This window comes from Dermacentor silvarum, chromosome 3 (genome assembly GCF_013339745.2).
Source record: "Dermacentor silvarum isolate Dsil-2018 chromosome 3, BIME_Dsil_1.4, whole genome shotgun sequence".
In the NCBI taxonomy this organism is placed as follows: domain Eukaryota; kingdom Metazoa; phylum Arthropoda; class Arachnida; order Ixodida; family Ixodidae; genus Dermacentor; species Dermacentor silvarum.
The window spans coordinates 226,357,321-226,370,195 of NC_051156.1; the positions used below are offsets into that span (position 1 = coordinate 226,357,321).

The 12,875-nt window shown below is 47.5% G+C and overlaps 1 protein-coding gene across 41 annotated transcripts in view; it reads left to right on the forward strand.

Annotated features, from left to right (window-relative positions):
• Positions 1 to 11,436, forward strand: part of LOC119446815 (basement membrane-specific heparan sulfate proteoglycan core protein) — a 436,128-nt gene extending 424,692 nt beyond the window's left edge. For all 41 annotated transcript variants that reach the window (XM_049664395.1, XM_049664396.1, XM_049664417.1 and 38 more), the window contains 3 exons: positions 3,204 to 3,304; positions 3,363 to 3,510; positions 9,981 to 11,436. In XM_049664395.1, the coding sequence (XP_049520352.1) occupies positions 3,204 to 3,304; positions 3,363 to 3,510; positions 9,981 to 10,032 (301 nt within the window). In that variant the 3' untranslated portion in view covers positions 10,033 to 11,436. The remainder of the gene's footprint in view (positions 1 to 3,203; positions 3,305 to 3,362; positions 3,511 to 9,980) is intronic.
• The last annotated feature ends 1,439 nt before the right edge of the window (positions 11,437 to 12,875 follow it).

Here is a 12,875-nt window from a genome sequence, read left to right on the forward strand (position 1 = left end):
CTCAGGCTTGTCAGCTGGGTCTCTCACTGCTCGACGATGGTCCGGTGATGTGTGGTGCCGATGGGTTTTGCCCACATTCCCATACCATGTGGTAGAGGGTATGAGCGCAGAGCAGAAGGCGCACTTGTAAGTATAGCTCGTAGGATACGTGGTGTGTAGGAGGGTGCCATGCGGGAATGTGCCAGTCTGTAGTTTGCGGAATATCACCGCCTCTTCTCTTGTCAGCTTGGAATGCAGAGGTGGGTAGATTCTCCTACCCAGTCTGTAGTGGCTCAGGATATCGGTGTATCTTTTCTGGATGCTATCGTGTTGGTTTACTCGGGCTCGTGAACCCAATGGGATAGCCCGGAGAATGTGATCTCAGGCAACGGCGTTAGCCGCTACATTTCATTTCATTTTATTTCCTTAAAAACCCCGTAGTAGGGGTATTACATAAGGGGTGGGAATACAACATATACAAACAAGTGTTATTAATGCTTTCATTTCGTTGGATAAAAAAGTTGTTACATCTTGAATGAATTGTGATGAACAGGTGACCGGAGTGACTTGATGACGAAGGACATTCCAGTCTTTAGATACTCGGTAGAAAAACGAGGCTGAAAATGTATTTGTGCGTGAGTTTGGTTGTGCTACCTGCAGCGGATGACCAATGCGTTGTGACCGGCGTGATGGTGGGACAATGTATGGCGTTGAATAGTAGAACCTGTGGAAGAGGGTGAGGGTGGCAATGCGGCGACGAAAGGATAGAAGCGATAAGGAAGATTCTTTTTTCAAGTATGAAATGCTGACGTCGTAGGAGTACCTATTTAGAATGAATATATCTGGTGGCGTGATCTTGAACTGCCTCAAGGGCTTTGGCGAGATATGCTTGATGCAGATCCCAGATGGAAGATGCATATTCAAGTTTCGTTCCGACTAAAGATTCATAGGCTAACAGTAATGCAATGGAGCGAAGCGAAGGTGAAGTTTTAGAAATCGCAATGTTTTGTTAGCCGATGAAATGACATTAGGAACATGCACATTCCAGGTTAGGTCATTAGCCAAGGTGACACCTAAGTATTTGCAAGATTCTACTAATTCAACAGAGATGTTACTAATCCGATAAGAAAAGCGAAGCGGGCGATGCCGACGGGCAAATGAAACAAGTTTGCATTTATTAGCGTTAAGTGCCATCAGCCAATGATCACACACACACCATTCTTGTACGTGGTCAAGGTCAATTTGAAGAGCTGTTTGGTCAGTGATGTTATTGACCGCACGGTAAATGACGCAGTCATCGGCAAACATATGGATATGGCAGGATACGTGCAAGGGCAAGTTGTTAATATAAATAAAGAGAAGAAGGGGGTCAAGGACGGATCCCTGTGGTACGCCTGATGTGACGGATGCAACGTTAGAAGCGTGGTTGTTAACTGAGGCATACTGCAAGTGGTTTGTTAAAAATTGTTCGAGCCATTTTAGGATATCAGGATGCAGATGCAAATGAGCAAGTTTTCGTAATAGGCGCTGATGAGACATTTTGTGAAACGCTTTCGCGTAATCCAAAAATATGGCGTCTGTTCGAATGTTTCTGTCAAGATTAGCATGAATGTCATGAAGAAAGAGTGCAAGCTGGGTCTTGCAAGACAGGCCCCTACGGAATCCGTGCTGCGAAGGATGAAAAAAGTTGTTGGCGTCTAGAAAGTTTATAATATGAGAGTAGATTACAACTTAATATTTTCTATTACAGATGAAAGCCCAACTGCTGTGCATGTGATGGCTGACATGTTGCACTGTATATTTGTGGTTGGCGGAGCAGGAAGTGTCCCCATTTCACTAAGTGAAAACTGATGAAAACGCATTGTTCAACATGTTAGCACAGCTTAGATCCATCACCGCTTCACCCAGCTCGTTAGTACGAGTATGCACGCGCGCTTGTTCAGGGTTAATCACCTGCCAGAATACCTCTCTCAATCGTTAGTACCAAGTTGGAGCTCCGACCATGATTTGCTAGAGCTTTCCAGATGGAATTGTTTACTTGAGGTGAAGAAACATACAAAAACATCGTGATTCCAGCATTGAAAAGGCAGCAATCGTCGCTGCAGCCACCTCACTTCGTGCCACCATTCTTTAAACTCAGTGGAGCCAGGCTTCCACTTCGTTTCAGCCAACTCAAAATTAGTTTTCTGGGGAGCAGATGCCTTTTAATAGTGCTGCATCCACATTGAAATGATGAAACAAATGCCACTCGTCCGTGACACTCGGCAGAAGTAAGGAAATTCCTGGACGAGTGGGACTCATTCTTGGCACGGAAAGGGTTAAAAATTAAAAGCTAAATTTATGCACTGTGCTGGAAAGGTTCCTTGAAATTTCCTTGGAGCTCTGCAAAACAGTTATACGTTTGGGAATTGGAGAGAAAGAATTGAGCTTCTGTACACTCATTGTGCTCTTGATGATCATTTATTATTCAGGATCTTTCACACATCCGTGACATTCCAAGGATGTGTGACACTACTACAAGTGTCAGGGCAGAGATAGAGTTACTGACGTCTTGAATTAGGAGCAGTAAAGTTGAAAAATAAAAACCCTGAGGGACCTGATCTGCTACAGTCATGGTTACAGTGATGTGTGACTGTGTGAGCTAGATCATGTGTTCGAATGGTCATGCATAGCTGACGTTGCTGAAAAATTTTCTAGCCACTTCTTTTGCTTAGTTTCTTGCACATCCATGATGGACATTCTGAATGCTAACTTTCTGGCTGCTTGTACCATGTACCTGTGTGCGAAACTTCACTGTGCAAAATATTCCCACACCTGCACACCGCCTTTGAAATTCCAGAATTTTTGGTGCATGCTATGCGTGCTATTCCCGAATCACTAGCTACCAATTTAGCTCAACATAACATTCCTTCGGTGTCATTTTAAGCTTGCATACTGGCTGCAGAGACCATGGCCCGAATATGAACTCACTACAGTGCATCTGGGAGTTCTCTGTATGTTTCATAGACAGTGTACATGATATGAGAAAATGCTTGTTGTCAATGGGTGGGAAGGACATGGTGCCTTGGTAATGAGAGGCAATGAGCTGTGATGGCATATCTACATTTAGGCTTGTACAGCAGGCACTTTCGCACTGCATGGAAAGAACAATGACTGCAAGGCTTGATGTCGCCTTGTGTTTGAGGCTAGAATGGATGCTAAACTAGTGCATTGTTTCATTGCAGAACTGGAAAACAGGGCACATTGAAGATCGATAATAAAGAAGTGCACGGTGAATCTCTAGGTCTCCTTGTGATGCTGAACACAAAGAGTGACATCTTTATTGGTGAGTTCTTTCTTGCGACTGTGAGGGACCTGTCCAATCAACACGCTCCTTCTTACAGGAGGTGCCCCTGAACCAAGAGAAATGACTGCAGAACGATATCACAAGGGCTTCACCGGCTCCGTACTAAATGTACAGATCCAGGACTCTGGTGTCCTTAACCTGTACGATGACTCAACCAGCTCAGCGAATGCTGATCAATGTGAAGAGTAAGTTATTTTCTTAAATTTACCACAGGTTTGATAACTCAATCTGACTGCTGTCGTAGCTCTGAATTACCAAGCCAGTATCGCTGTGTGTAGAAGGAGGAAGACGAAGTCAGCGAGGAGCGGCCGTGCTTGCATGGGCTCCCGGTTCAAGAAACGCTATCTCCAGGCCAAGTCGTCCTAGACCTTTGAAATAGTGCCATTCGACGCAGCGAGTTGGATTACGTCTGTAGAGACCAAGATCCAGGCTGTGAGTCACATTTATCGGTGTTGTGGAACCTTGAGAGTTCGCAAGTGGAGACCGCTCCGCTAGGCCTAGCCAGGAGTAAGGGGCTGAGCCCCACCCCGGCACTCGAAGCTTACCATGGATGTTGATGCTTCTCCCTCGCAACTGCAAGAAGAATCCACCGACTGCGCAGGTGACTGGCTGACAGTCAAAAGGCGCAAACAACGCAGCAAGGAAGCACCCAAGAACTCCGACCTGGCTCCCGAGGCACAGCAGCGCTCGCCGCGCAGACCACCACCGCTCCTGAAGCAGCACCTGAAAGTAATACTGAGGCCGAGGGAAGGTCTCGTCTTTTCGAAGTGGCCGACCCCGGTCATCGCCCGAGCAGTACTCACGGCGGGAGGATACCCACGCACCACCCTGACCCAGAACCTTATCGTGCGGATAGAAAGCAAGCAGAATATCGCAGTAGTGAGCACCTGTAGCGAAGACATGGCAGCTAAGATACAAGACATCAACACTGTGCATCTCGGCGCCAAGGAGTATGCAGTGGCCACATATATCGCACCACCGGCGAATTCAGCTCGTGGAGTGGCCCATGGCATCCCTCGGGGAACGACGGACGCGGAGCTCATGCGCGGGCTGTATGCACACAAAAGAAACATCCTACAAGCGCGGATGCTAGGGCCATGTGCGACCACATTGATAACTTTCGAGGGAAGAACGGTGCCGAGGTACATAACCTTCGACGGAGGCGAGCTACGCTGCCTACCCTATCGACACACGGTCAAGGTATGCAACGCGTGCCATGAAATGGAGCATCGAACCGACATTTGCCCGCACCCGGATAAACCCACCTGCGAAAGATGCGGTGCAGCAGAGCCTAGTGATGGACACGACTGCAAACTGAGATGTTCGTTGTGTGACGGCGATCACGCGACGGCGTCGAAAGAATGCCCTAAGAGACTGCTACCAGCGCCACGCTCGTCGCACAGGCCACTCAAGGAACAGGCACACAAAGACAACACCACGACAGAACAACCGAGGAAGGGTCGCAGACAGCGATCCCGATCTCGGACCCGCTCCAGGTCCAGACCCAGGGCAGCATCGCAACAACGAGGCGGCAGCAGATCCAGATCCGAGAGCCGATCCAGGTCCAAGAGCAGAACCAGGTCCGGCAGTAGGTCGAAAACCCTGAGTCACGTGACCTCCAAGGAACAACAGGTGAGCTGGGCAGAACGCTGCCTCCCAAAGTCACAGAGACAAAATGACAAAACCAAGCCCCACATACAGCCATCACGAGACGCAGACACAAACACGAACAACACTGTACAGGCGCTTGCGGCCCTAGTGCAGGAACTGCGCATAGAGATAGCCGAATTGCGCGCACAGCTAAAGGAGGAACGAAGCCGAAACAAGCCACCAGCGCAAGAAAGTTCGCCCGAACCCTGAACACCGCCACAGCCGCTGCAGCGCGCGTCCACTGCCTCGGTAGTGCAGGAGACCGTCGAGGAAATGAACACTGAGGCGCCGCCCGAGCCGAATCCGACAGCCCAACCGATCGATGTGCGAGTAACAGTCTGCGAAAAAGGTATTCACGAAAACCGGAAAGCCATCGAAGAGCTACATATGCGAATGGAGAAGGGCTTCGACGAGATCCGACAGATGATAACGCATCTGCACGAGGTTTTCACCCCTCTGGTAAACGATCAGTGCCACAAGAAGCCGCGAGTTTATCCACACAGAGAGGCAGCCCTCCAGCAAATGCTAAAAGAGGACCAAAATGGCCAGAAAACCGAATGATCAAAATGGAGGCATCACCGTTTGGCAGTGGAATTGTCGTGGCTTCACTCGCAAGAGGGCGACGCTGCTGCAGTACGTTGCCAAACAAGACACACCACTGGATGTAATAGCCTTACAGGAAACAGGAAAAACACCAAGAATCACCAGGTATCACACTCATGCGACAGCAGAAGCACGTATGGCCACACTCACGAGCAAACACCTCACTGCAATAGACCACACTTATGCGGACACGGGAATCGATCACGTTTTCACGGAAATAGTGCCGCAGCGCAGGGTAAACACAAGTGTTTTTATACTTAATATATACAGTTTGCCGAAGGAAACGCTGGGACCCCTAGACAACTTGGTGCAGCAAGCGAGGCAGCTAGTTGGACAAAACGGCCTCCTCATATTAGGCGACTTCAACGCTGGCGCACGAGGCGTGGGGGTACATCAGACATACCAAAAAGGGAACAACCTTGTACAACGTCATACAACACCACCGACTTACGATAGTGACGGATCCGACATATCCAACGAGAGTAGGCAACAGCACGGCCCGCGATACCTGTCCCGATCTTGCGCTCGCGTCCAGACTTCTGAACGTCGAGTGGTAAAACACTAACGAGACGCTAGGGAGCGACCACTTCATGCTCGACATCTCGGCACACCTGGGAAACTTCCCAAGGAGAAAGATACGCTCCACCAAAATCACAGACTGGGCAAACTTCCGCAGCGAAAGAGAAACTCAAGAAGCCCAAGCGATAGCCGATCTAGAGGCCTGGATTAAGAACTGCAGGAATCGGTAGCCAAACACTCCAAGGAGGTTGCACTCACCACGGACAATCCGGCAGTGGATCCGCGCCTCTTACACATGTGGGAAGCGCGCCACAGTCTGCTTAGAAGATGGCGAAGGCAGCGGCACAACCGTAAGCTAAAAATATGCATCGCGAAACTAACGGACGAGGCAGAGCGCTACGCAGAGCAACTTGCACGACAGAACTGGGACCAGTTCTGTAACTCCCTCCAAGGAACGCTGGGCACTGCGAAGACGTGGACCATACTCAGACATCTCCTAGATCCGACCCAGAGCAAGAGAGAAAGCAAGCACACGATGAGCCGAGTACTACACAACTTCGGAGGCACAGACGATCAGCTATTGTGTGCCTTACAAAGTAGATATATTGGCCAGCCGATACTTGGTGCAAAGCCAGCGGCTGACTACACCAGACTGGAAAACAGCGAGCTCGACCGGGACATAACGCGTTCCGAGCTGACACGAGCGATCGCAAGACTCACTCGAAACACCACTCCTGGCAAGGACCGAATCACCAAGAAGTTGCTACATAACCTGGACGATTCAACCATGCAGGCAATACTTGAACTCTTAAATGCACACTGGAGCAGAGGGACCTTACCCCCGGAATTCAAGCATGCGGAGATTACACTGATACCAAAGCCAGGAAAAACGCCCTGCCTGGAGAACCTAAGACCCATTTCACTTACATCTTGCCTTGGTAAATTGATGGAACGTGTTATCTTAGACAGGCTGCAGACGCCTCTCGAAGAGCGTCAACTGATGCCGAACACGATGTTTGGCTTTCGGCCCAACTTGTCAACGCAAGACGTGCTTCTGCAGCTCAAAGAGGAAGTACTGACTGCAGCAACGCCGTGCTGCCCAAAAGCAATTCTCGCACTAGACCTAAAGGGAGCCTTTGACAACGTGGGGCACGAAGCCATACTATCCAATCTCAGTGACACGAATTGCGGCCGACGAACGTACAGCTACGTGAGGGCTTTTCTCACTGATCGCACCGCCACAATAGGGCTGGGAAATGTGAGGTCACAGCGAATAGACACACGTAACAGAGGAACGCCACAAGGAGCAGTGCTGTCACCGACACTTTTCAATGTGGCCATGATGAAACTCCCAGCCCAACTCGAGAAAATACCGGGATCAGACATGCCTTGTATGCAGACGACATCACGATATGGACGGTCGGAGGGTCCATAGGAGAACAACAAGAAGCATTACAGGAGGCAGTTGACGTCGTAGCAAGCTATGCGGAGGCATGCAGACTGCAATGCGCGCCGGAGAAGTCGGAGCTCCTCATAATCGAGAAGTGCTCACGAGGACGATCAACAGCCCCGGCACCAACCATCCACCTGCGAATAGGTCCTAGAGAGATTACCAAGGTAGACAGACTTCGGATCCTCGGCTTACACTTACAAAAGGACGGGGGCGGAGGATACGCCAGTACAGAAGCTACAACACACGACCACGCAGATCTTGCGCATGATTCAACGAATTACCAGCAGGAAGAGGGGACTCAAGGAACAGGACCTTATCCGATTAGTGCAGGCTCTGATTGTGAGCCGCATTGCGTACTCGGCACCATATTTAAATTTAAGGAACGCGGAAGTGGAGGTACTCGACCGGCTGATACACAAGGCGTATAAGCAAGTGCTCGGACTCCCACCCGGAACGGCTACTTTTCGCCTCGAGGAGACAGGGGTGTACAACAACGCACGGGAAATCATAGAGGCCCACTTACCAGCCAGAAGGAAAGACTACTACGCACAATAGCGGGACGCTGCGTCTTGGAACGTCTTGGATATTCCGTACGGAAGACCAGCGCACTGACCAAAATCCCAACACGAATACAAGAAACTATGCACGTCTCACCGATTCCCAGGAACATGCACCCAAACTTCCACATCAGACGGAGACAAGCCCGAGCGCAGGCGCTCGCGAGAAAGTATGGAAACCACCCCAATGTCTTGTACGTAGACGCGGCCAGCACCACAAGAAGCACCGCATTCGTCACCAGCGTAGTCGACAATCGCGGGACCGAAATAAATGCATCGTCGGTTTCCAGAGTGAGCGCTGCGGAGGCAGAGGAACTAGCAATAGTGTTAGCCATCACGACGAGACCGCAGTGGGATTGCGTCATAGTTTAGATGGACTCTCAGGCGGCATGCAGAAATTACTCCAGGGCCAAAATTTCCAGGGCTGCACATCACATTCTGAATGGAGCGCACCAGCTGCCACCATACATACAAATCGTGTGGACTCCGGGGCATGAGTCCTTACGCGGCAATCAGCAGGCACATGCCTACGCCCGAGCGCATGCACACCGGGAGCCGCGAGATGACCGCGCCAAGCAGTTCCAACCAGAGCCCATACCATTAACCTACACTCACATCCTACAACACTATCGCCTTTCACGAAGAACACTACCCCCACCTCATAATGCTCTGACGCGAGAGGAAGCCGTAATATGGCGAAAACTCCAAACAAACACATATCCACATTTGAGTCTTTACCATGCCATACACCCTGCGCTGTATTCCCATAAATGTCCACACTGTGATCAATGTGCAGCACTTTACCACATGGTATGGGCTTGCGCAAACACACCACAGCTAACACCCATAACACACCCCACCACACGGCAATGGGAGGCAGCGCTGTCCAGCTCCGACTCGACAGACCAGTTCAACCTGGTCAATCGAGCGAGAAGGGCAGCTAAGGCCGCTGGACTCCTGGACTGAGGGGACCACCCACTGCAGAGCGGAGGAGCTACCTAAGCTCGCGTGGTCTTTTTATTAAAGTTTATTCTCTCTCTCTCTCGCTGTGTGTAGTTGGTTATCGGAAAAATATTGAAACAAACTGCTGCAGCTGAAAATCTAGGCGCTAAATGCAGCAATGATTGTTACATAGAGCATTATAAGCAGTTTTCTCATGACTTCTAAAGGGACCCTTCAAGCACCTTTTCTTTAATCTTAAGCTACATGCTGAAAGGCATGTACTATTCCCAAATAAACTTTTGAAAAGGCCCTAGCATGAATGGTGGTATAGAGAGTGCATTGTTTGTTATTCCCATGCCGCTTCAACTCATTCGATCCTCTCAGGTAGGGCAGTGCCAATGATAATGCTCTGCCCATCACTCCTTTCTTTCTTGCTCTTCTTTTATCGGTGCACTTATGGTACGCTTTCAGGGCTGGCACCTGACGAAGGTGCCTGAAAGCGACAAAGGAGTGGAGACAGGACTAGTGAGACGTGTTAACAACCGCCACTTCCCCGTTTACTAGCGGATCTCGAAGGGTGTGCATGTGTGTGTGAGCTTTTGCTTGCTAGTAGCTTGTGGTCAAATGATTGCTCAGTGACTGGCGTCTATGTTCCATCACGCCTGCCATAATGGCATTGTTGATATGGCACAAGGCCAATAAAGGTGGGGATTTCAAAAGCCACAGGAGAGAACAAGCAACCAATTATGTTCATGTTGACGGGGCAACATTTCAACAGTTCGGGAATGTTTTCTTACTGTGTTCGAAAATGGTTTCAGCGTCCCTTTAAATGGGAATTCGTTTCTTGATAACTGGTGCTTTTTTTCATTATGCTGCAAAACTCAGAATTTGTCTTTTTTTTTTAATTGTGAAATGTCTTTTTTTATTTCAGGCATGTGGGAAGTGGAGACTATTTCATGCACTTTGGGACAAGCAACAAGTGACCTTCTGCACAGCAGCTATTTTCCCAGGCTTTCCATTAGCTGGATTTTTTTTTTTTTCCAGTCATGACACTAGAGCAAGACTGCTTTATTCAGTCAAGGGGAAAAAGCCTTTTCTTCCTGACTTAGAAACTAGGTATCATTTTGTGTTTTCTTTTTGTTTGCTTAATAGTTGCACATGTGTTTTTCTTCATGCAAAGGAGCCATTTTTGAAAAGGCAGTCTATTTTCTTATCATGTCATTCACTCTAGTCTCCTGTATTTAGTTGTGCCACTTTATTTTGAAGCAAGCAGCAGTGTACATGTGATCAACCTTTTGTCCTTGAGTGGATGATAGCGTGCTGCAAGATCCTGCCACAAAGAAGGTTGCTTCTTATTCTCCATACTGAGAAAAGCCTTGGAATTTCTGCTTCATCTATGCATTTCAGTGTTATCCCACAAACACACATGGAGTGCATTTAGTTCACTCATCATAGAATCACTGCACCTTCATTTTGTGTCACAGAGCCTTCATTTTCTTTCCCTGTTGAACTGCGAGATAGGCACACACAGCCATTCTCGTTTGGTGGCCCTGTCTTTTCATAAACTGGCGGCATGTGTGCATAAGGGCATTTGCAGCCATGTCTCAAACTGCTTTAAGCAGCATGGTGTGACCACAATTTGCTTCTGTGCATAGCAGTTGTGCCAAATTTTTGTTTGTGTGAAGACACTATGAAACCGGCAAGTCCTTTTTGCAGCCTCATCTCTTTAACATTTATTTGCTTCATTTGTCTACTTACAAAAAGAAAGAAAAACAATCGTAGCTTTGTGTACTACTTTGACCTCAGATGTTTGAGTGCACATTTGTCCCAGTTCCGGGCAAGTGCCAAGATGAGTACTTAGAAGAGGAGAATGTATAAAATGGCTTATTTATGATGGCATACTTTTCTACTTTTTTTATGCGAGTCTGCAATGTGTAGTGTGCATGGCTAGAATGCAATCAATCAAAGGCAGCAGTTGTCCTGTTTTGGTTCATGATACATGACTTAAGTCTAAGCTAATTTCACCACAAAATTGTATCATTCAGCTGCAGTCAAGGTTTTTCGTTGTCTATGAAGGTCAGTCTTTTGAATGGTTATTGTCACTTGTTTGTTTTTGTTTTTTCGGCATGGGATTAAGTATTCTGATATGACAAGTGATTCAGGTAAAATCTTACTATGAGTGTGTACATATTTAGAGCGTTGACTGCAGCTTTGGTGGTGTCACTGCCATTTACAACTTTCAAATTTTATAGTTTTTTTTTCCCCCGTTCAATCTGCTATGCTGCTTATTTGTAGATGTTTACTGCAGGTGCACTTACTTGGTTGCACCTAATTTCACTGCTGCTACTGCCTCCAAAATTGCAATAAAGCTGATGTTTGTTAATGTTTGAGTTTGTCCAGCGTCACTCACAAACCTTGTGCCGTGCTTGACTGCACATGTTTACCATATCGTGCACTGCCATGCATATGCAAGCACATGACAAGTATAATACATTGGTATCACTTGTGCCCAACAAACAGAAAAGCTCCTCCAGCAAAATGAACTTACAGGAAGTGCCTGAGCAAGGCAAAGGGGGAGACTGGATACAAAGGATAAGCAGGGAGAGGGAGGCTAGGGAGATGACCTTTATATTTGAAACAACACAAGCTATTGTCAGAAAGAAGGAGTAGACGATATACAGAGCACTGACTATCAATTGAATCATATTAAGGAAAAAGTAGCACTTCTACCCACACAAAAAAATGACGAGAGCATGTGCACAATACAAACTTGTCATTTGTGATTGAACAGCATTTCTTTTTACAGCAGGGCGAGCGATGGCACACTACTAATACACTTACCATCAGCTTTACGATGAAAAATTTCTCTGCAATATCATGTTCCTGTTTAGTTTTTGAATCTTTAGAAACTTGGTCGAATCGAGCAAAGGTGTGCAATGCACTCTTCTCAGTAAACTGCAAGATGACTGCAGTATCCATTTCATGTTTCAATGACCAAGCCAGGAAACACCAAAATGACATAAGAAACAGGTATCTGGCAGTTTACTGAAAAGTGCTAAGCTTGAGCACTTTTGTTCACTTTTGTTCGATAAGACCAAGTTCCTAACGATTAAAAAAGAGGAACGTGAAATTGCAGGGACGTTTTTCATCAGCAAAGCTGATCGTAAGCGAGTTAGTGCGCGATCGCGCGACCAGCTGGAATGAGAAATACAGTTGACTGAAGTTAATTCGGCCCTGACAGGACCGACAAAATTGGTAGAATTATTCGGCGGGTCGAATTAAACAACAGGCAGAAAAAACGCACACACACACTTCACGGATTCATCGGAAGTATTTGCCCCAACTCTAGACCACCCATGAATAAAATGCGCACCTACTTTTTATAGGTTTAAAGTAGAAAACCAACGTAGAAATGTCATTAGAGCTCCCAAACAAAGTAAGGATCGAACGTGTACCCGATATTTTAGCAAGGGAAACTTCTTTGGCTCCAATTCTGGCTATAAGGAAAAGACTAAACCAGCGAGCTGTACCATCACAGAATGCAAGTTTATTTACCTAATGTCCTTCGTCATCACTTTATCGCTGTCTATTAAGAACCACAGCACGTAGTCTTCTGTACAGTCCATAGTGCGTTTGATAGTCTGCATTTGTCAAACGACTCCGCCATAATCGCAAGCAGGTTTGTGGCGCATGCCTAGACTAACCACTTCACTAATTTGTCCTGCAATGCATACAATTATCCAGAAAGCCAAGAACACATGAAGCAACTTGTTGCCGCTAGCTTAACATGTAAAATAACTTGTCGTTTGAATGTGGTTTCTTAATC